Raw genomic sequence first — 27,251 nt, 5'->3', positions numbered from 1 at the left:
GACACTTCTTGACCTTTGTTAGCCTATTTGGAGTCGCTTAAGTAAATGTTGTTTTATTACTACATAAATGAAGTGGAATAAAAGGACATGGGATTCATTTCACAACAAAACGATTTTATATAAAACATTTTAAATGGACAGTCAATGACAAAAAACAAAGAAAAAAACAAGAGGCAGTCAAATTGGGTACTAGGATTGGAGGTTTGAGAGCTTAAAGCAACCATGATGAAGGGGAGCCACTTTTAATTGTCACTAGAATAAAGTGGCAGGAGAACCATGACTAAATCAAGCTGCCATACTTCTTTTTTTCTTTCCTCCAGGTTGCCACATTGTGCTAGTTAGTATTCACTCGGTCCTGACTGCTAGCTGTCATCAGTCATGGTTTTCATTTGGTGAGTAAAGATGCAAATGTCTCAGATGTCAAACACAAAAGACACAAGTTTCATGCACAAGTATTTTTTTTTTGTTTGACTTGACAAGTAATTGCTCATGCTGGTTTGTTTGTCCATGCCTTGAATGACCCTATTAGAGACCATTTTGCAGTTGGTTAAGTAGAATGTGCTGAGGACTCTTGTTAGCATCTTTTTTTTCTGTCTAGCACACATTCTATAGCTGAATGGAGATATTAAAGAAGTTGCATTCATGAGCAGCACATAAAAAAAAATGTAATAGGAGAAATCTGCCAGGTTTCACACACAATTTAAAACAACCTGATGTGTGCAGATTTGCTCATTTGAAATGTTCCAAGTCTGCGTTACAAAATGCGACGTTGAAATAAGCCAAAGTAGAGCTTTCCACCAACTCATTCAAGTCACCTGAAAATGCGGACATAAGGAAAATAACGTTCGGTATATTGTGATGTACGGTCAAATATCATGCTAAATAATCCCCAAAACAACAGTCTGCTAGTGTTACATGCATACCATTACGTAGTTCTCCTCTTGGTATGACTTTCTCAAGACGTTCGATCAGAATACAAATAATAATGTTAATAAAAATTGAAATTTAACTTACACCTTTTCAGGAGGAACAACACTTGCGGATATAAAAAGAACACAAAGTAAAAGACAGCAATAGGATCATCAAGGATGACATTAACAAAGATAATATATTTATACATATATTCCAAAAAATGTGCTTTCTACAAATCTTTGGAACAAAAACAAAAAGCCAAAAAAGCCACATCTGGAAATATAGAATACAATAGTATAGAAATATGCACAATAGTAAGGTGTTTTGCATTTAAATATTGTTTTTTTTTTTTTCCCATTAACTTGACGGAATCTCTCTCACTATCACCTATTTTGTTTTTCAGGAAGACTTAATCGGCGTTGGAGTAACTCATCAATTACGGAGCCTGAGGGAAGAATCTAACGTTTACACAGTGAATACTTGAATTAGTAGATTCAAAGCATAAAAAAGAAAAAATTAAAAAATAGCTACTCTGAGTAAGAGCGCCATCAGCTTAGTGTTGCACTTTTGGTGCGTCGTAGCACATGCACAGAGTGTGGGTGACATTCCGTGCCGGAGGCCAAGAGGCAAAACATCACTTTACCGATGCTTTTTAAGGCCTCAACATATTTTAATGAGGATTTTTTCAGACCTCATACCAAAACAGACTATAATTGGTAGAAGCAAAAAAACAAAAATGCTTGCTTGGAAGTTGTTTTACTATGACTTATTCTGAAAAATGACAGCCTTATTTTTTTGTTATATTTTTTCATTCACTAATAGACGCCATGCCATGCCCCAGTTAATCACAGAAAAAAATGCTAACACCTCTGATCTCCCTTCAGATGGCACTATGACTGATAACACCACGTCACGAGAGATATAATTTCCATCTCGCAAGCAGACATGGCATCTGTAAAGCTAACATTTGGAGACTTAGGTGCCTCTGTCTTGCCAAGTGGAGCAAAAGCCTTTTTTTTAACATGATTGTGAAACACAAACACCCATTGGATGTCCAGAAAATGACACGAACTGCAGATGGACCCTTCGGTATTAAGTGATATATTTGCTATAATACATTTTTTTTACTATACATGTTTGAATGAGATATTTGTAGATAAAATGCTTTCAACTTAAAATAATGCAATTGTCCAAGTAACAAAGCCTTAGCCCTAATCCCAGTTGAGTCACTAAACCATGTCATGGCTATTATTTGAGGAAATTAGTAAAAGTGTGTGTCTTTTTTTTTTTTTTTAATCATATGCTACCAAATTCTGTGTGAGAACACGCTGGGCCAAAACCTCGCTAGTAAAGTTTAGCTGATGTCAGAAAATAGAAAAAAAAAAAAAAACTGCAGGGATTTCAATGGTTCTAAAATTGGTAACTGACTCTTAACTAATTTATTTGCATATTATAATTTAAAGGTTCCCCGTTTCCGTATAGTGAGAAAATTTGAGGTAAGGACCGGCGCTAGTAAGCCTCCCTCCCTCAGCTTTCAGTCATCTTTCCCAGCTGCCATGTTGAGTCTCTGTGCCCGCCGGCGAATTCTCTCCTTTACTATTCAGCCACAACCCATCAGCGAGCTTTTCCTCGCATCCCTACTGCCACAGTTGAGCTTGAACGTGCAAGTCATTCTCAAAGACAAACCATTCAAAGGTAAACCAAAAGAGCCTTTGGAAGAACATCTGGGTTCCATCACAAGTCTTGTGCTGCTGAGTGAGGAAGGACTGAGAAGTGGGACTATAATACAGCCGTGCAATAAGGGAAGGTGGCTATTTTTGCCTTCTTTTCTCTTTTCTTTTTAAGGTCAAGGCCAGCCAGCCATCAGTCTTTGATACAGCATTCCTCTATTTCTGTGTATGAAAACATGGGACTTCTCTTGGATGGGAACTTGGTGTGGTTGAGTCCAAGTTGGGTGCAGTCCACTTTCGCAACAATTGACGGAGCGCTTTCAGATGAAAGAGCTCCTGAGAAATGTAGTGTCTTTAATAAGGGGTGAATCTACTGTAGCCCCCCCTGTACAGCGCGGCCTGTGAACAACAACGCTCATTTAGTAAATGGGCGAGTCCAGAAAGTAGCAGTATATATATATACCAAAAACAAACAATATAAACATATATATAAATATATATAATATATCAATAAAAAATAAAAATCCTCAAATGTCATTGGCCGTACCATTGTTTTTCTTGAGATCTCTCAATGCTAATTTTCTAATTTGTAAACATAACTCTCGTACTGTAATTGAAAACTGCATACGAGTTTGCAAACGACTCACCATGGCTCCAACACCGTAGGCAGCTGGGGCAAGTGCAGCATGGTAGGGGTCAGTTGTGTAGACTCGTCCGTAGCTGTAGGTGAGAAACAACAACAGCCCTTCAAATATGTTTTTTTTTTTTTAACACATTATGCCAAATAAAAATGCACACTAGTCTAGGAGTAGAAGATTTGGAGCATAACCTCGGCAGAGGTGGTGATGTGTGTGTGTGTGTCAATATCAAAATGAACAATCAGAAGACAAAACAGCATCACAAAATAGAGTGGGTATGCTTTTGTACCCGGCAAATTTTGTTTGGTAACATCAACATTTGTGCTGCTCAAATCTGTGAACATGATTCACTTAAAGTTTAATAATGACTCACATTATTACTAAGTCTACACTTTGGAGAAAAATAATATACTTTTCAAACTAGTATGCTAGTCACAATAAGCCCACCACTCACCTGTCACTGTAAGCTGCCGCCGCCGCTGCCGCTGCCGCCGCTGCCGCGGGTGTGGCTACGGCTGTCGGCTGGGCGTAACGATACGTGGCGTAGCCTCCCTGCGATGAGGCAATAAAAAAGAAGAGGAAGACGAGGGTCGGGTGCGTGGCAGAGGAAGACATTTGTTCAAATCTCGCTTGACATTGTGCTCACGGTAAGAAGCCACCAGGCAACTAACTACAGGGTTACATTGTGAGGGAAAGGAGAAAGATTAACGAGCAGACGGTCAGCAAAAGACTAATCTGGTGCAGCATTCACAAGGATGTAGCTCAGGCTCTGTGTGGCTCTCTCCCTCCATGACTAACCCACAAAAAAGAATTCCACAATTTGTTCATAATGTGCCCTTTTCCGCTTCGTTAAGTTGGACATGGAGGGAGAATAGTTCTTAATATGTGACCCTACCAAAAACATACAGTTAAAGAAAAACAAACAGATGGAAAGGTGTCATATGTACACTATGGACACACAAAAACACAACAGGTGTGCGTTTTTCACACACACATTCATAAAAAAAAAAAAAAAAACAACCTCAGGTAGCCAAGCGACCAATCACAGACACAGCATGCTTATTTCCAAACTCTGATATGAACTGTTCATTAGACCAAACATCCCTCCATCAACACAGACCGCCGCATTCTAGCCTAAAGATCAGTCACGACCAAGTCCCCGCATTCAGGAGCAGCACACAGGTTTGCGTCGCAAAGGCGTTGGGAAAGACTGGACCCGTGGTTGGGGAAGGAAGTGAAGAGGGGGTTAAATGAGAAATAAGGATGGGTGGATTGGAGAAAATTTCCAAAAGAAATATTAAGCGTGAGGGGGAAGACGATCGAAGGGCTCGGGGGTGGGTCAGCCTTATAAGTACAATACGAGTGCATGCCGACACTGATTTGAGTTAGCATGCCACAAAGTGAAACACACAGGGAGACTCCTGGAAGGGGTCTGAATTAGCTTATCACCAAAGTCATGACGGAGCACCTCAAATGGATCCCCTTTTTTTTTTTTTCAAAATCAGCAGGTCACTCACTTCTTTTCCTTTTTGTCGTCGCATGTGTGCACCTTTCTTTGCTATCAAGTCATCCGCACAATATGCCATTTTCACAACTGGCGACTTCTGCTGTATTTTCTCACTCAAAGGCATAAAACTTAAATATTCTTACTGCGAGGGGTTGAACTGATTAGTTAACGAGTCTAACCATTTTCGGCAAGACTATTTCCCAATTTATTATTGCAAATGTAGTTTGCAGTGCTGCACTTTTTAAAAATGAGAAATGTAACCCTTTTTTCCACTAACTAATTAAGAGCTTTCTATGACTGCATCGTCACTTTTTTTTCTCATACGTTCTAAAAATAATACCTGGTATGAGACTGAAAAAAATAGATATCCCTTTTTTTCCCCCCCTTTGAAGAATCTCAAGTGCAAAACACTCCCACTAGTTAACAAAATAACCTCTGCTTTCATTTTATTTTGTATCAACATGAATTTAGGACTATATTCCAGTTGGGCTTGCACGCATACATCTATCTATCTCCTCCCTGGTGCTAAATCATTTTCTCCCCCTTCCGCAACTCCACCCTTGTCAGAATTCAGTGAGTTAGTAGAAGAGGACAGAGAAGGCATCTCAATCTCAGATGGTCAAAAAATGTCTAGCAGCACGCAGTCATTGGAGACGAGGAGGATGCACACTGGCTCTCGCATGGAGAGTGTCAACCCTACCTGAGGCAATCTGCCACTAATGTCCTGAAACACTAGTCTACAGAGAGAACAGAAACAGCTCTTGTCAACCTGTTCACGCACTCGCACACACCATTACGCACTCATAATTGTAATGGTAACACAACTCACAAAAGCAGAGAGGCAAACCCGACAGGAGGATACTCATGAATGTGCAAGCATCTGTATATTAGCTGCAATTTGTTGGAATGAGGACTTGGACTCGGGAGAATTGGTGTGATGCTGGAAACACTCGAGTACAAGTCTGAGTGGGTTTGGTCTGTGCCATTGTCACACTGTCAAACCTACAGGCAAGAGGGGGGTCGAAACATAGGGAGGAAAGGGTGAGGCAGCGGGCGGAGTGACACTTGTACTTACATAAAGATCAGCGGCACTGTAAAAACCTTCCTGATAGGCCATCACGCTGAGAGAGAGAGAGAGAGAGAGAGAGAGAGAGAGAGAGAGAGAGAGAGAAAGAGAGAAAGAGAGAAAGAGAGAAAGAGAGAAAGAGAGAGAAAGAGAGAAAGAGAGAAAGAGAGAGAAAGAGAGAAAGAGAGAAAGAGAGAGAAAGAGAGAGAAAGAGAGAGAAAGAGAGAGAAAGAGAGAGAAAGAGAGAGAAAGAGAGAGAGAGAGAGAAAGAGAGAGAGAGAGAGCAAAGAAAGGGGGAAAAAAAGGGTGGGGGGTGGGGGAATAATGGTGCGATGTTTCACCATGTGGGCAGTGTAGGGAAGAAGGAATTGTAACAGGTTGTGAAAGAGAGAAAAGACAGAAATGTGAGATTATTACACACCGTGCAACATGCAAGAAAAACAACACCAGCTCAATGTATACAAATATGCTCACTTTACTGAAGCTCATATTACCAGATTGGAAATACCCCCCCAAAAATAATGGTATTTGAGCTCAGCAAAGTGTCATACAGACACACACATGAAATTTGACTTGGCGATGAGAGGTGCTCACCCAGGGTAGGTGGGGATGGCAGGTTGCGGCACAGCCGCCCTGACTGCACTGTACATGGGCCGCGCGCGACCTCGCAGATGAGCGCCGCGGAAGGTCGCCGCGGCCGTGGAGGCGGCCGCTGCAGCAGCCGCTGGGTACGGAAACCCTGGCACTGGTTGACGAAAAAAATAAAAAATAACTCAAGTCAAATGGGAAATATTTTCAAGCATAGACTCATTTTCAAATCTGGTAACTGTACCCGTGTAGAGCTCGGGACTGTACATGGCTCCCATCACAGGACTTAACTTCCAGCCAGCTGAAGACAAACAAAAAATGAAGTAAATTTCAACCGGCTCACTGAACAATCACACTCGAGTCAGATTATTATTTTAATATGGAAACACACAGGGCTGTCACCATCAAGTTTTTTAGAATCACTTATTCTGTAGATTATTTTATCTTTATTATTTATTGACTGAGCATACCATTTTATAGATTCTTCTTTTGTAAACACAAACTGAGTTGCGCCAATAGTTTTGTTGTATCTATGTCACTCAGTGACAATAAAAGCTAGGATGATGAAGTGTTCATGATACTGCTTTGTGCAATTTTCGTGTAATACCATATGGTAGAGCAGCAAGACCCTCTCCATTAGTGTACGGGGTTGTCATCTTCTTGTTTGTCATCACTCTGGCCGTGGCATTGTTGACCTAAACAGAGGAGAAACCGCATTGTTCACTCAATATTAACATATTCAAAACACATATACTAAATTAACTATTTCAGGTACTGGTACACCACTAAGTCTCAAAAGTAGGTCTATTGAGATGTCGTTGTCCCTTCATAATTGACTTGATTAATTCTGTTGATGAGCAGCCATGGAATTTGACGCATGCATTTTTATTTCTAGAGAAACACTGAAAACAAGGATCCTGTTGAGTAGTCAGGCAGTTTGCACACAAACAATGCAACCAAAAGGCACACAACAAATACTTCAGAGAGAAAAAAAAAGGGGCATTCAAAAAGGAAATCCAAGATTATTGCACGGCTATACCTTTGAAAAAAAGGAGGGGAAAGAAGGTGAATTAAGCAGCATAGTCATCGGTTTAACACAATGCAAAAGGAAAAAAAATTCCAATGCAAAAAAGACACACAGCCAATCAAGAGCATCTTACATCAGCAGAGGTGAGCACAACCAACCAATCAGCAAGCATTGAGGCAGCAACGGAGCAATCAAAAAACAACTTGGCAGCCCCCCCGACCACATCTTACAGGGGGAAAAAAAAAAAGAAACAGGAAGAGGGGAAGGACAGAGAAAGGACAGGAGGATAGAGGGATGCAGGTGGAGGAGCCAGTCCACATGAAAACACGTACGATGAGGGCGGGAGAGTGAAGCGAGCCGTCCCAATGTGCAAACCTTCTCATGAACAGACACACATACTATACACATATGGAAGACAGATCACATGGGGGGTCAGGCGAAGGGGGAGAGGAAACAAAGAAAAAAAACACAGTGGGAGGATGCAAATGTCATTCCTGACTAAAAATAACCAAACAAATGAATCATAAATAGGTAACTCAAACTGTTGGTTGTGAAACGCTGCAGGCAGCCCAATCAGAGAGCCCTCGAAGCACGCCACTAACGCACACCATCAGAACCAAACTGGTCGAAAAAGGCAATCGAGAAGACCAGGGAAAAGGAAAACTGCTAACTCGTCTATTCGCGGGCCTTAAAATGCTCTTTACTTGGAGATGGACTCAATTTGAGCTGCCCGCGGCCACATTATCAGTCTGGTGTCGTCCCCCTTTTACAACTGTCTGCAGAGTCGAGAGCGGATTGGCGCAAAGTGATGATCAGCTGCTACAGTACATGAAATACAGCCACACCGTCTTCTCCGCTACGGCTAACACAGCACTCATGCTTCAGCATGCCGTCCCATCTAAATGCAACTAGTGGCTGAAAGATGACAAAGAAACGACACATGATGTCATACAGATGCCAAAATAGAGAGAGCGAGAGAAAGAAGAGTCAAACCATGCAGGAGACACAGTTCTGGAGTTGAATGCAGTTAGAGAGGTGATTGGAATGAATGCAGAAGAAGTGCTGCAGGTCGTAATTGTTGCACTTGCAGATAGATGCAGCACATTCACGGGTGGCCTTCGTTATGCCATGCGGTCAATTGCTTTTCTCCAAATCGTTTCATTCTCCACCTCCCCAAACAATCACAGAATTAGCCAATCGGATTCTCTCAATCAATCGCCCCGTGGCTGTCATTTGGGTGCTGCCCCAATTGGGGCGGATGGGGTGAGGGGGTTTCATTCAAAAGATGATGCCATGTACACAACTTACCGTTGCCGGGGGAACGGCGTGAGGACACGCGAGCAGTTACCGTGGAGACTGACAACAACAACATACAAAAATCATCAGGGAAATAGAGAAAATATGTGTACGAAAGAAATGATGAGCCAAATTAAAAAAAAAAAAAAAAAAAAAAAAGGAAAACATAAAATCGAAAGAACACAACGATAATAATGAATCACCTCTAGAGGGGAAGTGATGTCACATGTGAACAGTCGCCTACATAGACCAAGTCAATCCAGCTACTCGAAAAGCACGACACGCACAGTAATGAAAAGAAAAAGAATAAACATAAAAACTAACCGGGGAGAAAAATTCAAACAAAACTTATTAACGCTCTGCGGTTTAATTTAAATTGTATGACAGAAGAATATGTGGGGGTAGGGATGAGGTGCATCGTGTTGGGGGGACACAGACAAAGACAAACTGACTGGCACGGTGAAGAAGAGCGGAGAAAGCGGATGGACAGGAGAAGAGAGGGGATGATAACGAGCCTTCCACTTCTCCACCCACGCACGGACAGAAAAAGAGTGCTGCGCATTCACAGTCACAACCATGCAAGAAGGGCTTTACTGACAAGAAAAAGAAAGACAACATTGCAAACGGTGGATTGTAGCTTCGACACTACTTGCCACAAAAACCTGAGCTCATGCTGGCAAAGGCAAACTAAAAATACAACCACGTTGTGATTATTTTCCAGAGATACAAAACAAGTGGGGGATGCAACACTTTGTGGAAGCAATCTTCGGAAGCATCGTCGACACCGCACCTCTCGGCAATCTCATTCCCAAACGGTGGCACTTCAAGGCCTCGCCATGCAAACATCTCTTAAATTCTTAAACATCATCCGACGTCATGACCCCAACCATGCAGCATTCGTTAAACTCCTAACACCGGCAAGCACTATTTTCACAAGGCTAATAACTAGCTCCTGCACTCAACCAGAACGCAATTATAGCCACTCATTATGATCAAGGATGGTGTGATGTTGGGAAACTGCAGCGGGAGAAAAAAAAAAAAAAAAGTCCTCCATGCTTGTGAGAGAAGCGGATATCATCAGCCACCCCCCGGCCATGCCTGTCGTGCTGCCACTCCACCCAGCATGCTTTGCAAAGCATACAGCTTTGAAGAAACGACAAGAACAAGAGTAAACATCGACAAGAAGCGCCGTCCAGTGTGTGCACTGATGCGCCATGCTAGAGTGAAGGCAGACAGGTTAGAGTTGAACACAGAACAGCCATCCGGAAAAAACGCCAAATGCCGCATTCTCATCGGACATGGAGGGAGAACAAAAGGAGAAAAATGGCTATCTTCAAATGAAATACGAAAAGGGGAGGGTGGAGCGGCAAATTACCTCAATCTTACGTCCTTCCACGAGGGTACCGTGAAGCTTCTCTCGGGCCCTCTCGGCATCTGCGCTAGTCTCGAATGTTACAAAACCGAAGCCCTGCAAAAAGAGTATAGGGGAGGCAAGTTGTGTTTCTGGTAGTTGTTGATATTTGAAAAGGCAAATTGCTGTCTTACCTTGGATCCTCTCTCGTTGAAAATGATCTCGACATCAAGAATTTTGCCGTATTGCTGCGACAAAAACAAAAAAGGGTCAAGTACCGCATCTCACCACAAGGTGTCAGCACCGTTCAAGCATGGGGAGGAGCTGGCAGTTAGCCGTACCCTCCCAATAGGACTTCCACATGTGTGCGCCACGTTCATGCACATGGACGCATTTGACAAAAAGGCACCCCTTTACATGCTTAAATGGGCATGCTCATTTCAAGCCACACAAATGAATGAAGGACAGTTGAGAAAACAAGGTACGGGGGGGAAAAAAACAGATGGGCTCCAATAGTCCAAAGTGATTTGTCATGTGATGAATCACGGTGGGAAGGGGGACGGTGAATAATTCAGTCCGCATACCCCAAACATCTGCCGCAGATCTGGGTCTCGGAAGCGGAAGGGAATGTTGGACACGTGGAGGCGTTTGGGTGTCCCCTTGGCGTCTGAATCATCTCCGATGCTCCCCCCGCCGCTACCTCCCCCTCCTCCTGAGCCTGACTGGCCATCAATCTGCGAGGAGCCATCTGACTGTTGGGCCACAGGGACGAGGAAGGAAAAGACACACAATGGAAATAAATGTTGTCATTTACCTACGTGTTGTTTTGGCCGCCTCGTTTGAGCGGTTAATGTGACCCAAAGTCGAAAGTGACATTGTTAATAGTGCCAATTAGGAAACTATCGAGTTGGTAACATGTCTGATGAACACGAGAAGATTAATATCAGGTCCAGTATTGATCCAGCAGCTAGCTTATTTGTTTTGCTTTGGAAATCTAATCTATCATGTTCTAAGAGTTTAGCGCTATTTTGACATGCAATGCGCTTAGTCATCCAAACAATTATTTGTGCATTCTGAAAAAATGAAAAAAATGCTCGGATCTTTTTCCAATTTGAAAAAAATTATATTTAAAGCAATAATTATATATTAATAAAAACGTTCACTTATCAATATTACCGCTCAATGTTGACTGTCTTGGCAAAATCAGCTCATAGCCTCATAATTTGTTTGTTACAAATAAGATTTCTTGCCCTATTTAGGACCAATAACAAGTTAGCAACATCATGTGAAATGTGGATTGCACTATTAGATCAAGCGTGTTTTTTCTAATTTAATGAGACGGAAATTACCCACATCATCATAACATGTCATGTGATGCGGAGAAAAAGAAGAAGGAGGAGGCTGACACTCACTTGGCCACCGAGGCTGTTGACAACATTGACGACGCTGTTCACTGCGCCGCCGGCTTCCACTGGGCCCTGCACGGCGCCCGCCGCGTACAGACTGCCGCCGTAATCCAGGGCAAGGCCGTTCTGGGGAGGGGGTGGAGGAGGAGGAGGGAAGGCTGCGAAAGGCGGCGGTACGAGTCCCTCCTGACCAGAAGTACTATCTTGGGAACCCTGTTGGAAGGAAGGGCGAAAAGCTCAGTTGGCAACCTTCCACTACATCTTCAAGCAGGCCTGTCACATGATCGCATGGATGCCACTTCCATCAACCTCAGTTGGGTGCATACACACAAGACTCAAATATTTGCAGCCCCCATATGCGTGTGCGGAACGGTCTCCACTCCCCCCCCCCCCCCACCAATCAAATATTCACTGCACACATCTATTATTGAGGGTCACGTGCCCCCTTGCTCAGTGTTGTACAATCGCGTGTCCATGCCAAGACACACACTCGTCTCTACATACAAACCACCTTTGACACGCAAACGCCAACACAGCTCACGCAAAGCCGCCAACTGTTAGCACGGGAGCTTGCCCAAGTGCCCGCGTTAGTGGTCCGGAATATACTTGTGGAAGTTAACAGCGTGCGTAGGAGAAGAAGAAAAAAAAAAACCACTGGGTGCTGGTGCCTGCGGGATGGTTACCCTAAATGGTCACGAGAGAAGGACGGAGAATGGGGGAGGGGTGGAGAAGTTGATGACTGACGGAAGAAGTATGGACTATGTTGGCTGAGCACTAGAGTGATAAAGAGAAAACGTGTGCACAACCGATCTAAAGACTCTCGGTGCTACAACTTCTTTTTGTCAGTGTGCAAAATGGCTACGACCTTGATGAGTATGCAGCAAGGTTAAAATAAACCATACATGAGGTAGTACTATAGATTTAAGATAATTTCAACAAAAGACCTTCACTTAGTTAGCGAGCCGATTGTATTACGATGGTATTGCTTGAAATGCAAACGTGAACAGAAGTGTCGCACTCTCGCTGCCGTCTCCTGACAACAGCAGGTGTGACTTTGAAGGTTTGTGTGACTTTGACCAAAACTTACATTGAGCATTCAACTTTTGAGGTGGCACCGTATTTGCTGTTCACTAATAAAAGACTCACGCCGCAACCTCTCCATCTCCTTGTACCGCCATGCGAGCCCTCCTACATCTAATTATCCTTCCCATTCACCGCTATAATGAAATTACACTATCATAAAAAAGTAGTTCTGATCAGGGTGGCACTGAGGTTAGGTCGTAACAATTATTGAGTTAATTGATATTCATTTGCCTTTCACCACCCAAAGATTTGCCATGCTTACCTGACATCTGGTGGGCTACACTTACTTGTGTGTGTTGTGTGTGTGTGTGACAGGCTGCAGTCATGCCCATCTGAGTAGCACAATAGAGCTCTGTCCCTTTGGGAGTGTTAAAAGTGTGTGGGAGGGCGTGTATGTACGCGTGTTTGTGTGTGCGCCATCTGTCTCAAAGCTTTTGACCTTACTCGGTGACACACCTGTGTCACGGGGCCTTTATTTCAGCGTCAACCCACGGGCCTCGGACATACGGGCCGTCACGAGAGATGACTTTCACTCATCGTGTTTCGATTACATTTTCTATCTGCTTGTCTCGCTTTTGGCACCAGGACATCAGTTTTCTGCCGCACTTATATTACCTCGGTGTGGGTGGTCGTCATGGCGACGCTGCGTGAAACCACTGCGGCATCATTTACAATGTGGAACATGAGCTGCTTTTTGCGCTAAACAGCAGCCAAAAAAAAAAAAAAAAACACTACACCAGCAGAGAACTTGTGTTTACAAAATATTTCATGCGGTGCAACTCGTGACTACGATTCATTAGTCTACAGGACTGTCTCAGAAAATTTGAATATTGTGATAAAGTTTTTTTATTTTCTGTAACGGAATTAAAAAAAATAATGTCATTCATTCTGGATTCATTACAAATCAACTGAAATATTGCAAGCCTTTTATTATTTAAATTTTTGTTTTTTAATTGCATTACAGAAAATAAAGAACTTTATCACAATATTCTAATGTTCTGAGACAGTCCTGCACATACAGCATATAACTATATTAAAATAATTCCAGTCAACACATATAAATACTGTCGCCGGGTTATTCTACTGCGCATGTGTCTTCTCAGAAATAATTCCCTCGCTGGATCGCAGCACCAGATGAGTACAGTGGCCACATTACGAACCAGCGTGTCCAACTTCATTCACATGTTCAGAGAGCAGCTGTGTACACTAATTTCAACCCTGAAGCTTTGCAGACAGTCTGCGATTTCATCGTAAAATTCAATCACTTTTTGTACAAGGAAACTCCGATGTGCAATAGCAAATGGAGTAATGATGCTCTCTCAAGATGGAGAGCTTAAAAACAAAAGATGCCGGGCAAATATGATGACCTGGATGATCTCATATTGTATCTTGCAACAACAACTCCAGTCAGCATTTGGGCGGAAGATGAAAATGATAGCGGACGGCGACACGCATTGTTGTGGGTCACTCGGTGAGAACTAACTTAGGTGATAAATACAAACAAAGAAACGAGAGCTGCTCCTATGTCTTAATAGAAAGGGAAAGTTGATCACCTGGCTCGGGTCGTATGATGAAACCTGTTTACGACGCCGATGAAGGACAAGCGTTAGTATATCGACTATCACGTGAGTACGTAAATGTTTACATTCACTTGGTTGTTCCGTAAGATCTTTTGATCCGATTTAGCATTTTATCAGCGTTAGAGGAAGGTTGGGTAAAATGTTGTTATCCGTGACTTTAACATTGGAGATTGAAAACGTCTCAATCTTGGCAAATTTAGACTGGACAGAAGAACCAAGTCACTTCTCCACCTACTGGCGGACATTGTCCAATTTGTCGGTAGAACCCGCCTGTGAGAGACTGTGCTGGTGACTCACAGCTCACGTGACTAAGGATGACTCAAAGTTGGACAACCTGTGATGCAACTCGGGCAGGCAGTCATTTCAGGACTTCATGCTTTTATGTCTTGACCACATGGCATGCTTTTAGAAAGCTGTTGCGCAAACATACACCGACAATCTTGGCCAAGGGCGAAGAAAATGGAGAGGCGATGGATGTTCTTTTAAAAATCTTAGAATCTTCGGTTAGGCGATTGGCATTTCAGCCAAACACCCACCAGCCATAAAAATAGTCCGTTCCGTCCCTGCGTATGGCTCTTGGAATAACGTTCTTGACCCATCAGGTTACAAGAATGTAACTTATTGTGAATGGCCTTTGGGATTCACATTCACTGACCACAGACATACTATAGATGGCAGGATAAAAGAAAGAGGGCATTCTACCTGAGGGAAATTTTCGAGTGTGCATTTGTGTCAGCACTTAGATTTGCGCATGCTTTGTTTGTGTCCATCTTGGGTGCATAGTGGCGTGCGTGGGGACTCCGCAGGCGTTAGGGCATTAAGGGTTGTGTAAGTGCACGCCCTGAACTGGCAAAGCGAGCGACTCGGAGCGGTAGATGTAGCTGACTTACTTTCGGGTCAGTTATCAGCGGCAAGTGTGTCTGAGCAGCCATGTTATAAAAGAGTCAGCGTAGCACGACGGAGAGGATGACGCGGCAAAGATAGAGGCACCACCGGGTCATTTCATTCAAGAAATGGCACCTGACTGTTTTACTTGGCTAGGAGGCCATTAGCGTACATTTTAATTCAACTCGATGGAAGATTTGACTTAGCTTCCTGCCTCATATTCTGTCAGTTGGCGCAGTCTTCAAAGTAATAGTTTTAGAATGATTTCGTACCCCGACGTACACTAAATGTTGAATTTCAAGTATGTGTCCCTTTTTTTGGCCTTTGGCTCCGCAGCGTTGCTAGCGAGGTTGCAAACAGCTGGAAAACCATTTACGACGCGTCTGCAGCATACCGATGAGCCAGGAGACACCCTCTTATTTAATTATTCCATCCCACATCACCCCCCCAACCATCACTCTTTCTCCTCCTCCCCCTTCATGCCGCTGTTCTCCCTTTCCTCCCACTCGCCGAGTGGCTTCTTTTCGCTTCATAAAATCCAGACGGGACCCTCGCATACATACGCGCCGTCCCCATTCGAGTCAATCAAGCTCGTTTGCCTCATAGCAACAGCAATTCTGCGACAAGCTGTCCCGCCCTCCCGCAGGCTTCCCCGTCGCCTTATAGGGTAACATGCCTGCTTGTCAAACAAATCCCTCCCTGTCCGCCCCCTTTTTTTTCTCTTCCTTTTAAGGGTTTGACTCTGGAGACACCCCCCTTCTTCTACTGTAAATGTGTGCAGGCCTGTACACACCCCATCCCTGACTTCAGTTGCCCCCGCCTCCGTTTGTATCAATGGTCTGCTAGGCTCCGCTGCTGCGACGTACGAATGGTAAACACAACAAAACAAAAAGGCCAGCGACATTATTTGTCTTCATTTAATCCTTATTAATAGCCGCACGCCACCTCAAAACAAGCACCTGCAGGTGAACAAACAAACGCTGACATCTTTGCGATGCGGAGTTTTATTTCGATATAATAATGGTAAGCAGGTTATCTGCAAACGAGCGACCCGTTCTCACTGGCAAGTCGGCGAGGGCAACCCTGATGTATTTCAAAAGCGCGCAGATGCCTCACTGCGAGCGCTTTCGGAGCAATTACAGAGCAAATTGCTGCAAAGGAGGCACAAGCGTTTATGCTCCACCGTGGCAACCGTAGCCAATTCCCGCTTCTTAAAAAAAAAAAAAAGGAATGAGGCAGAGAGCAAAGGTGTTTATCTAACATAGCGGTGAGCTCGGCGGTCTCCCTCACGCCTCGAACCATCTAACAATCTGTGCAAAATGAATGACTCATCCCAGTTGCCACGGCAACACGGCTCATTGGGATCATTTACAGACCATTATTGTTAACCCTGCAAAGAATCGATAAGAAGATTTGGAGGTGGAGGAAGCGTGTGTAAATGTGCGTGTGCGTGTATGTGTGGAGGGGGTGTTTGCCTGGCTTTGCGTGCCTGTGTGTGTGTGTGTGTGTGTGTGTGTGTGTGTGTGTGTGTGTGTGTGTGTGTCTTTGCAGCAAGTAAGAGAGTCTCTCCCCTGCTTGAGGGCATAGGTGGGGTTTGAGAAAATATTTCAGCAGTGCAGCCAGTACTTTAACTTAGCCAGGCACAAAAAGGCAAAAATAAGCAAATTTGGTGGGATTAACTAAATTACGAACAAAACTGCAAAGTCAGCTGGATAAAAACTCTCTGAAGGAGCAAGCTAGCTTCTGGCTTACTGTATCCTGAGCAAGTCATCCCCGCATAACGGCAGCCCCATCATCCGTCAGGCTTCCCTTGCCGGGAGTGTCCCGTCACCTTTTCCCAAATAATCAATTTCTATTCTCTTCTCTGTGTTCCCCATCCCCCCTCTTCCAGGGTCTCTTGAAGGAAAACATTGAGATAACAGCTGCCAGGGCCCCGGGGAGAGCAGGAGGAGGGAGAAAAGAGGTCAAACAGTAAAGAGAGCAAGGTAGAGCTGAAAGAGGAGCACACACGCGATGAGAAAGTGAATTAGGAATCACACACACACTCAGAGCTCACTTAACTCATGTCAAATTAAATACGACGACTTTTTTTTTTAACACAAAGTGCGCTCGGCGTACGTTACTGAGCCAGCAGAGGAGCATTTAAAAAAAAATAAAAAAAAAAATAAAAATAAAAAGGGGGTGGGGGGGAGCCCAACTGTTCTGTGGACACCTGTTCTTTTTGCTCATAGGCAAGAATGATGTACACAGACAGCTGCAGGGGTAATAAAGACCACTTTTACTCCCCCCGCACCCCACCCCACCCCTTTATTGCTTTCAGCCCAGCAGCCATGTGCGGAGTTTATCAGCGCGGAGATCCGCAGCATCCAACCAACTGCACCGTAGCGATCGCATAGATTCCTCTGAGCATACATAATACATGGCAGAATAATTTCTGGCAGGAGCTGCTCCGATGTTCACATTGCGTGCGCTTCTCGCTCTGGGCGGCAGAACAGATGCCACAACAATAAGGTTGCCATCCATAGCCACTGGAGCATTTCATCAAAAACGGCAACTTTGTGGCCGGGGATAAAATGAGCGGAGCGCCCGAGCGAAAGGGTCAAGTGGGGTTCTCATCCGTTAGTCATTAATCAGCGCTTGATGCTTGATGACAGTTCCGCGGACGGTCGTGTAGCCGAGAGTCACCGAGCATTCGCGCACAGGCACGGTCAGCGGAAACACTCACCGACAACACGGAAGGATAGTAGAGTCCCATCATCGTATTGTGAGCAACACCACCACACTGTCGTCTCTCCTTCTCCTCTCTCACTCCGTTCCTCTTGTCACGCTGCCTCGCCTCGCTTCGCTGGCTGGCTGGCTCTCCCTCTACCGAGCCCGTGTCACCTCAGCAGCTCCGTCTCTTCTTGTCTGTCTCACAGATTCAAAATCTCCCTCTCTCTGCCCCCGCTCGCTGGGTCTGCCCTGACAGCCCCCCCCCCCCCTTCTCCGCCTTCGCTGCCTCCTCCTCTTCCTCCAGCCTCTGTCCCTGTCACTTTCTCTCCCTCGTTCACTCACGTCTTTCTCTCCCACTCGCGCCCTCTTTTCTCTCTCTACACGCAAGCTTCTGTTTTGCTGCTGTGCCCTTGCCTGCTCATCTTTTCGATCTCCCCTCTCAGCCAGAGACAAGCTAGCCACCTCTAAAACAACTCCACCCCCTGACTTGGTCACACCTGCAAACTTGCCCCTCCCCTCTGCTTTCCATCGTAGTTCCACTAAGCTCTCTCTCTTTTTTCCGTGCACTCCCACCACTCTCCTTCACCATATAGGTAAGTTAACTGGAACTGATGGCACCAGTGGGAGAGAGAGCCCATTCCTCGCTCTTTCTCTACAAACCAGACTCAAATACAAATCCGGAAAGACGGCATCCATCGGCTAAAGTAAAAAAAACAAACAAACGCAATGTACGTATTTAAGGTTAGTGATGTCAAGCTACTGCTAAGAAGCTTGCATACTGTGCATAGTCAACCATTCTTTACCAAAGCTTAAGATTTTTAATATGGTGCCATTAATGTGTTAATGGACTTGATAGTCAATTAATCACAATTTAAAGAATTTAAGGCAAGATTGAGTGCACTACTCAGTTGCAACCACGTACGGCGCTGTTGAGCAAGTCTGTGCTCGTTCTACTTTGTGGCATAAAAGCATATTTTGACTGACAAGGACAGCACCCCCCCCCCCCTAAAAAAATAAAATAAAAACACAAAAACATGCCTTCGCTTCGCCTTCAAATGTGCATCAATGTCAAAAAATGTCTTTTACTTGTCAATGCAATTTGGGTCCTGCTCAGGATTTGATTAACCTTCAACATTAGGGTAGAATCCATAAAAGATGTAATAAAAAGCTCGCTTTACGAAGATGAACTATTCTTGACAGTCAGAGAGGTAACTATTTAATCGTGGTTATTATCACAGTAGTGGGTGACTGCAATGCATCCTCTCTCAAATGTGTTAAATATATATATATATAAAAAAAGGCCATCAATCTGAAGTGACATGTGACCCAGCTTTCATTTACAGTTTACAGTCTAAACGCCCTGCCAAGCATTTACGCCAATAGACAATAAATCAAAGCTGCATGATTCTTCTTCTTTTCATTATTTAAGGGTTCTGACTCAGACATCTTTCAGATAATAATTAATAATAAAGAGAGACATAAAAAAGTGGGTCAGGAATTGATTCAAATCCATCATACCAGCGAAGCAACAAAAGATGCAAAAAAGAAGTAAATACAGTTCTTAAGAGCACATGGAGGAGATACGTGTTGTTCATGTCATCAAGCAGGCAGGGCACATCTTTCTTCACACATTGAGCTTGTGCAGATCCCCAGGCTCTTCCTCTAGGAGCCTTTGATCACATCACCTTCACACCACTCTTGACAGTTTAGCACCTCGGCAATGTGGGAACATCTTCTGCACGCCATCCTTGTCTTTTGCATACCCTTTTGTTCCCCCCTATCAACGGTACTTACCGAAAGTAAATTGGTCTTTGGCTTTAGGTCGATTTAAGGAAAGACCAAACTATCACACATCACTACAGCAAACTGTAAAAATTTCCTTCATGTTTTTACAAATTCTAACTTACTTAAATTTAATTAAACTTGCTGGGATTTTTTTTTTAATTTAATTTAATTTAATTTAACTGGCTGGGAATTTTTTAAAGGATAGCAACATGGCACGTGGTGTTTTTTTCTAATGATTTTTTGTTGGGGGGTTCGTCAAGTCATTTTAAATGCCTTAGAAATGTCGAAACGCCATCTAGGAGTTCCCCTTGGAATTTTGGCTTGTATCAAATTATTGGTTTAATTTATTAATCCACACACATCTAGGCCATTTATGAATAGACTAAAGAAACTATTTTTGTGACATTTTTTCAGCTTATTTATTTTTCCAACGGGAAAGATGCGACTTCTCAATAAAAGGTTGGCAAACACTGAATTAAACCGTTAAAAAGAAATAACTGACAATACACTGCTGCGTGATGACATTATCCGTGCTTTCTTCCCATTCCACTCAGATGTGACATTTCTCGGTTGACTAATCAATAGACAGTGTGTGTGATTGGCTCCACCCTACACACATGAAAACACACCAACACACAAAGTGCATCGAGGGGGGGGGGCTTTTATTTTCCAATTGAAAAGCTAAACGAATGTTTCATTTTAAAACGGTGTCATGGAGTTTGAAGCTTATTTGAATTTTAATATCTGTCTCCCATTGGTGTTTTGCAACTTGCATCCAGTTGCTAGTCTGTGCTGTGTGCATGCCACCGTTTCTCCACTTACTTATTCATGATTTTCTATAATTTATCACACGTATGTAGTTCGCAGCAGGCAACTCTTTTTGCCTTTGCGACTATTTTCATTCGAACATCATCATTATATGGTTCAAAGTAGTGTCATCTCATCACCGTGCAGCAAAAATGAAAAGTGGCTAATTGGCTGGCAGCCATGTGAATAATCTAAGCAGCCTCATACAAACAAGATGGTTTCGAGTAAAGGCTTAAGATGGGGATGAAGAAGAGCAGCAACCAGAGGTTTGGGAGGATGGCGGAGGAAGGGAGGGAGGAGAGGATTATGGGTAGAGCATCAGAGGATGAGTGGATGATCGAAGGATTAACCATATCAACTGAGCAGTCTAATAACGGTTAGTAGGCTAATGGGAACACAAGGAAACAGACTGCTGCTTTACAAGCGTAAACACACAAAATGTTGTATTTTGGAGGAGTTGAAAAGACATTGTCATTGTCATAACTACTACCCGATGGTTTTGAGTTTTATACAAGATGGAATCATTCTAAGAATATTCATGGCTTTAGTTGTTCATATGTTTGATATAACAACATTCTTACCTGGCTGTGAGGTGGGTATCCATGGTAACCGAGGGTCAGTGGATCGTTATTCTGAAAGAAACAAGATGAGATACAGTTGAAACCTGAAGGGTAACATAACACTTTTTTTATTTTATTTTTATCACTTAATTAATTCATTTTGCTAAATGCCACAATATTGAGTGTTTTTCATTTTAACTGTCCGAAGCTTTTGGAAGATTACCCAAAACATCTGACCAACGTTTATGTTTGAATCCTGCAGTTCAATGAAATACTAAGGAAATGTATGTACACTTTAGACTTTTGAAATTATGGAGAAAAAGGCATACCCAATGGATTGCGGGGGCCATTGTTATTAATACCACTCAAATCAAACATTTTGTTTGAGGCAGAATATTTCAATCAACTAATGTCTATTAGAAATAGAAAGGAAGCCATTACAACAACACTTTGGAGGGATTTTTTTTCATCTTGTGAAATTAAAAGACAACCTTTCCTTGTGGCTCTGTCCTTTTTCTTTGTGGAAGTAATGTCCCTTTGCCTTCTCTGGCCCTCGGGGAAACACTTTGCTCTGTGCGTATCACAGTTTGAGTTGGGCTGATTAGTTCTGTAGCCATCTCGCACCGAACCCCCAAGGGATCATTTCACTAAAACTGAACATCACTTTGCCAATGCAGGAGCTAAAGCTGCTGAAACAGGAAGTGGCTCAGTGATTGAAAGAAAGAAAAAAAAAAAAAAGTGAGACAATCCAAGAGCCAAAAATGCACTTAGTGAACTAGCTTTAGGATCTTGAAGCCCTAAATAATGAAACGTCTTTTTAGGGGCTTGAATTACATGAATAAAATATAACCTTATTTTGAAGCAAGGCCAGAAGATCGAAATAAGAACACACATCACAAATAATGAAAGGACCAATTGAGATTTCTGACTTTTTGTCAAAATGCTAATCATTTGGAATTGAAATGAGACAACCTGAGCTCAAAATACAAGAGGAAACGGAGGGAACAAAAACAATGACTCATACATGAGTGGAGTCATGTGCTTCATTTCCAGAAGGAATGAAGGGGGGGCTACATGGAGTGCATCAGCGTCAGTCTTAATAACAGTTGCGTGCAAATTGCGCAAGAACAAAAAGATTGTTTTCATTCACTTTGTGAAATGTCAAACATTATGTCGATGATTCTCTTTTTACACTGGCAAAATTGAGAGATAAGGCGTATCTACGTGTTACGTTATTAGTTGGCAAGGTAACAAACACAGAACTTCACTTCCCAATAATGCTCAAGTGCCATTTTGTTTTTCATTGGTTTGGCTACCAACATGGCGTGACATGGAATTAATTTATTGGCAGGATGTCTTTCTGCATCCATCCGTTTTTAAAAATTGAGGGCTGCGGTCAAAAGATTACGCCTCTCCTCAAAAAAATGTTTCAGCTAACATTAGCAACTGTGATGAATAAGAACTAATTAATCAACGGCTATTATAATCTTAGCACCAAGAACTTTATCTTGAGAATTAATGGGTCGAGAATGTTTTAGGCCTAGCTTGGTGAAATTCACCTCCAGTGCTGGGTCAAAACAAGAACTATGTATCCATTTTTCTCTGTGTGTATATATATATATATATATATATATATATATATATATATATATATATATATATATATATATATATATATATATATATATATATATATGTATATATATTGTTGTTGAACGGATCGGGGCGTGGGTGGTGATGGTGGGGTTCACCAGATGGTGAGGGGGAAGTTATGTGATGAGAAGCTTGTTTACCTCCAACTTGCCCTTCCCACCATCTTTTCTCCGAGCTTCACTAACGCCTTGAACACATGACCCCTGTTCTTCTCAGGTGGTTGCTGTGCAAATTCCCGTGAAGCATCTAATTTGGTCGCAGAACTCGAATCTATTCCTATCGTGTCTTGGGAATGCTGCTCTTTTAAGAACTATATTTGACAGTCATCCCGCATCACTGCTAAAGCGGGCCACGCAACACACACACACACACTCATACACACTCACAGAGAGAACGCACATGTGTTTCATCCACACAGCACTTATGTGCTAAGCTTACAAACAGCAACCTCAAGTTTATTTTACTTCAGTGAAGTTTACGCCACGTGAAGTTTTCACAACAAACACACTTTTACGCACAGTCGTGAGGAAATGTTGGAGGACTCTTAAGTAGATTTTGGCAGTGGCTACACAAATTGTTTAGAACCAAACAAACACAATTCCCAAAACATGATGTTTAGTAGATACCACTGAGCTAAATTAAAAAAGGGTCATACTAAACTTTTGTATTCAAAGTTGACAAGAGAAGGGGAAAATGGAGCTCTACTTTATTTTGTCCTAATCTATACAGTGCTCGGGCCCAAATGATTAAATGGCTGAGAATTTTTTTAATGCTCTGCCTGAGTCAGCACTCAACGTGACACTGGTTTAGAAACATGAGCTCAGAGCATTCAGAGACATAATAATTAACATTCGGCTATTCAACTGCCACCAGATCTATGTCAACTAGCATGAAAACAAAATGAAAGATAATACACCTTGAATGCATAGCAAGACTATATTTCTTTTGCCGAGTTTGCCGGGATAAGAATACAGAGGGGTATGCATTAATGTTCCAGTCAAATCATTTGTCCTCAAAGCTGTCAACCCTGGCAAGACCTGATTATGTTAGAAAGAAAAGCAAAAGAGAGAGTGCGTATAGCCCCATTCCTATGCAGAGTGACAACAAACATGGGACATTCAGCAACATGGCTGATGGATATTGAAAGTGACAACCTCATCTCAACATTGGCCAGTAGCGGACCTAAAGTGCGGATGCAGGGTGGTGTTATGAATACCCTGAAGGAGATGTAAATGATTTCCCAATTCTTGCAGTGCAAAAAACAAAATTGATTTAAAGTTGCTTGGGTATGCTAAGGAGTTATAAACTGCATGCAGCGTTGATTTAGCGTCGACTTGATGTAGCATTGCCACCCACACACCAAAATGACATCAACCAGTCCCATTACTGCAGAAGGCCAAATAGATTGCTCTTGGCCGCAACCGCATCCAATTGTGTTGGCTTCACTTAGAGGTCAAAGCTGACTTGTGTCAGCAATAAATGGTTAGAAATGGGGAGGTGTGCGTGTGGGAGGGTCTCAAAAGAAAGCAAGTATGAAGCTTCAGGATATTTTCCACTCTTTAAATTCCTAGGATGTTTAGCTTGTTATCTTTGTTAGTTTCTGTTTTAGTTAAAAGCATTTTTGTTTTATTACTAAAAATATTTGTTTCGGTTTCTTTCCCAACTAAAACAACCTTTTCTTTTTTTTTTAAAACTAGTTTGGGCACATTTTGTAGAACACACGTATTGCAAAGTAATTTTGTTTTTTTAATGAACTTCCACTTTAAATGTATGAATTAGTTGAAGTCTGCACACTACAAGTGCACCATTGTCCAGTATGCATATTCTGGTTAAGGACCAAGACTGCAGTGGAAGATCTGTCTAATACCAAGTATGACTTTGATGCACAATTCACTTATTTTTTTGTGTACAACAGTACGAGTGTTGTGTGAATGCTCTGCCTTAGATAAGGATTTCAGGGATCAGTGTGGTTATAAAGCCCCCTCTAGTATGAGACGTGATCCCATTAGCTGGAAACAAAGCCTCTTTACTGCCAGTGATAGGGAAAATCTGTTCAGAGAGCAACAGCTATGGAGGGTGGCCTTCTCTTGCCCGTGCTCTCTCTTTCTCTCTCTCTCCACTTCCCTCGCTTTCATTTCCGCATTATCCAACAAGCTCACGTTCAATACATTTTAGAGACTAAAACTATTGATCTGTGCTTCTTTGCTCTCCCACACACAAGCACGCTCTCCCATCTGCACACATCTACTTTAAAGTGTGTTTATGTTACTGACAGCACTCACTGGCGGCTGGCCTGCATGGAACACCAGCCATTTAGTTTTCCAAGCAGGAGCAAACAGACCACTTCACTTCAATTACAGCTGTTTCCAATGGCAGGCAAATAGCTTTCTCCATCCTCACAGAGCACTCCAACGTGCATAATGATGAGCAAAGCATCCTCTCGTTCAACAACAAACCTCCATTGGAGACTTATTTGACCATTCACGGTATAAATTGACAATTCGATGACACCAAAGGGAAAATAGGTCAGAGTAGTTCAGGAGGGTGGTTGAAAGTAACGTATTGGAGTATCAAGAGTACGATGAAGTCCCTGCCTTTTAAAGTGGAGGGTCTTTGTTTACCTCCAATATCCCCTCCTGCTCAGCAGCCCCGTTAAAAGATCCCAAGCAAACAGTGGCGTGTATTTTGCTCTCTACAAAATAATGTCCACACTTCCATGTCAAGCTGTTTCGAAATGATATTAAGGCCCATGCACGCTGTTTGTAACATGCACAATTTAATTAGCGTGCTAATTCAGCATGACATTTGTGATCACTGAGCACAACTGAATTAAGTTTGACAATTGTGACCCCTTTACATGAGACACAAACAAAAGCAAGACCGAGCAAAAGAAGCAATAATGAACCTGTTCAGAGCGTCGCCCTTACCTGTCCAATGTCTCCAATCCCTCCCGAGCAATCCATTCGAGGGCGCTTGCACTCAGCCCCTGTCGAGTCGACCAGGGAGGCCGCTGTCTGGCCATCGGGCTCCGGGTCTCCACGCTTCATTCCCCGGACAGCAGCAGGAGCGCCGCCCACGTTGGGATGCACTCCGGCCAGGGCGTCAAGATCTCGATCCCGCTCCAGAAGTCCACGGGAGACGGGCAGCATGATCGATGCAACGTCGGTCGACATTAACATTTATATATATATATATATATATATATAGACAGAGAAAGGGGTTCTTATTCTCCCCTACCGGGGTTAAAGGGAGACGATTGTTTTCGCACTTTGTGCGTGCAACTGAAGGGTAAATTAACTAGTTAAAATGCATAGGCCTTAGAGTAAGCCCTTGTCAAACACAAAATAAACGTGAGTCTGCACGATAAAGATGTTTAAATATAGCGCCTACTATTTGCAGTGACGGCGCCAGCTTGCAGAGGCCTGTGCTATGTCTGATTCGAACAAACCAAATAAATCAGCAGCGATCACAACAAATGGCTGCCTACCGCCAAAATGTCCATTAGGAATCAGCCTCTTCCCCCCTTTTTACAGTGAGGGCCTCTCGATTAAGAGACAGAACATCCTACCGCAAGACGAAAAAGCCCCTCAACATGTCGCCTGTGTTCTCCTCGTAGACTAGGACCACAAGTGCGGCGGTTCACAGCGAGTCGAGCCCGGTCAGGAGCGCTACCTTGCCCCCATAATAGTCCGCAAGTAGCTAGAAAGGTTGACGACAGACGGGGTTGTTTTTTTCCCCCAGTTTCGCGGTTGCTATCTCCGCCAAGAGTATTCCCCCTCTCTCTCTCTCTCTCTCTTTCTCCCGGTGTGTTCTAGCGGCGTGTGCTCCGGGGAAAGGAAATCGAGCTCCCTCCCCTCCCTCTTGGCAAGTCTTTCCCCTCCTCCCGTCTTCCGCTCTCCTTTTGAACGCAGAGCCACGCAGCCCGCAAGTGTGCGCAATGTGCCGCAGTGCCTCCATACATTTGTGCGAGGGGCGGAGGGCGTCAAACTTGCTGGTCTAAAGATGATCATACTCTAAGCCCCTTTCTCACTAGATCTTCTCCATTTCCACGCCTACGTTTTTCTCATTTTAGAGCGTTTTTTTTTTACGCCCCGTGGGTTTGCTCTTGAAAACACAATTCCCCAAGTTCTTACACAACCGAGGACCTAGGCTCAGTGTTGAGTAATGCAGTATGAAGCATTGCCTTGGGCTCGTCTGGTATTTTTATTGCTTGGATGACACCCAGTGGTCAAAGGCTACCATGAGAGGCTAATGAGTGCAGGAAAAAAAGAAAAAAATTCGCAATACAGGGCAAAGGTTTCTTTCCAAAATAACCTACTTAGGCTCTTGCTTCCCCCCCCCCCTTTTTTTTGACATTATGCAAATGTATTTGGCAATCACAAAGCTTCATTCCTTTCAGATGCTACTGATATCTTCTGCAGCATGAAGTTCATTTCCCACTCAGTGATAAGTGCAAATAGTTTATTTTTTTTATTATTCCTAAAACAATTTTAAAATACATGATGCAACAACTAAACAAATTTTATAGCTACAGGTTCAGCACCAAAGTTCTCCCAAGCACAAGCTTTGAACACAAGATGTCTCCAATACTTGTGTTTCACCCTGTAGACATTCATGTGTTGCTTGAAAACCTTTCCTGAACCTCACCCAACTCCTGATTGTCTTACTCATATGTACGAACACACCCGAGGACTGTTGCTCACGACCCTCCCATTCATAAATTTG

The 27,251-nt window shown here is 43.1% G+C and overlaps 1 protein-coding gene across 8 annotated transcripts; it reads right to left on the bottom strand.

Moving 5' to 3' along the window:
* Positions 1 to 97: 97 nt before the first annotated feature.
* On the bottom strand, positions 98 to 26,550 carry LOC133151201 (RNA binding protein fox-1 homolog 2-like). Of its 8 annotated transcripts, none has more exons than XM_061274012.1 (13): positions 25,454 to 26,550; positions 20,895 to 20,945; positions 11,468 to 11,674; positions 10,640 to 10,807; positions 10,250 to 10,303; positions 10,080 to 10,172; positions 6,989 to 7,076; positions 6,626 to 6,682; positions 6,388 to 6,538; positions 5,428 to 5,464; positions 3,675 to 3,772; positions 3,230 to 3,302; positions 98 to 2,981 (listed from the first exon to the last, which is right to left on the bottom strand). In XM_061274012.1, exons 1-13 carry the CDS (start codon positions 25,703 to 25,705, stop codon positions 2,937 to 2,939), a joined length of 1,374 nt encoding a protein of 457 aa, XP_061129996.1. In that variant the 5' UTR covers positions 25,706 to 26,550; the 3' UTR covers positions 98 to 2,936. The 8 variants fall into 8 exon arrangements, 4 of the variants coding, with proteins under 4 accessions (XP_061129996.1, XP_061129995.1, XP_061129998.1 ...); XM_061274011.1 differs by lacking the exon at positions 5,428 to 5,464 and adding an exon at positions 5,803 to 5,848 and having other exon boundaries at positions 25,454 to 26,549; XR_009713871.1 differs by lacking the exon at positions 98 to 2,981 and adding an exon at positions 5,803 to 5,848 and having other exon boundaries at positions 3,256 to 3,302.
* Positions 26,551 to 27,251: the final 701 nt, after the last annotated feature.

Source organism: Syngnathus typhle, linkage group LG3 (assembly GCF_033458585.1).
Source record: "Syngnathus typhle isolate RoL2023-S1 ecotype Sweden linkage group LG3, RoL_Styp_1.0, whole genome shotgun sequence".
In the NCBI taxonomy this organism is placed as follows: Eukaryota; Metazoa; Chordata; class Actinopteri; order Syngnathiformes; family Syngnathidae; genus Syngnathus; species Syngnathus typhle.
This window is presented reverse-complemented; position numbering and strand designations above follow the sequence as displayed.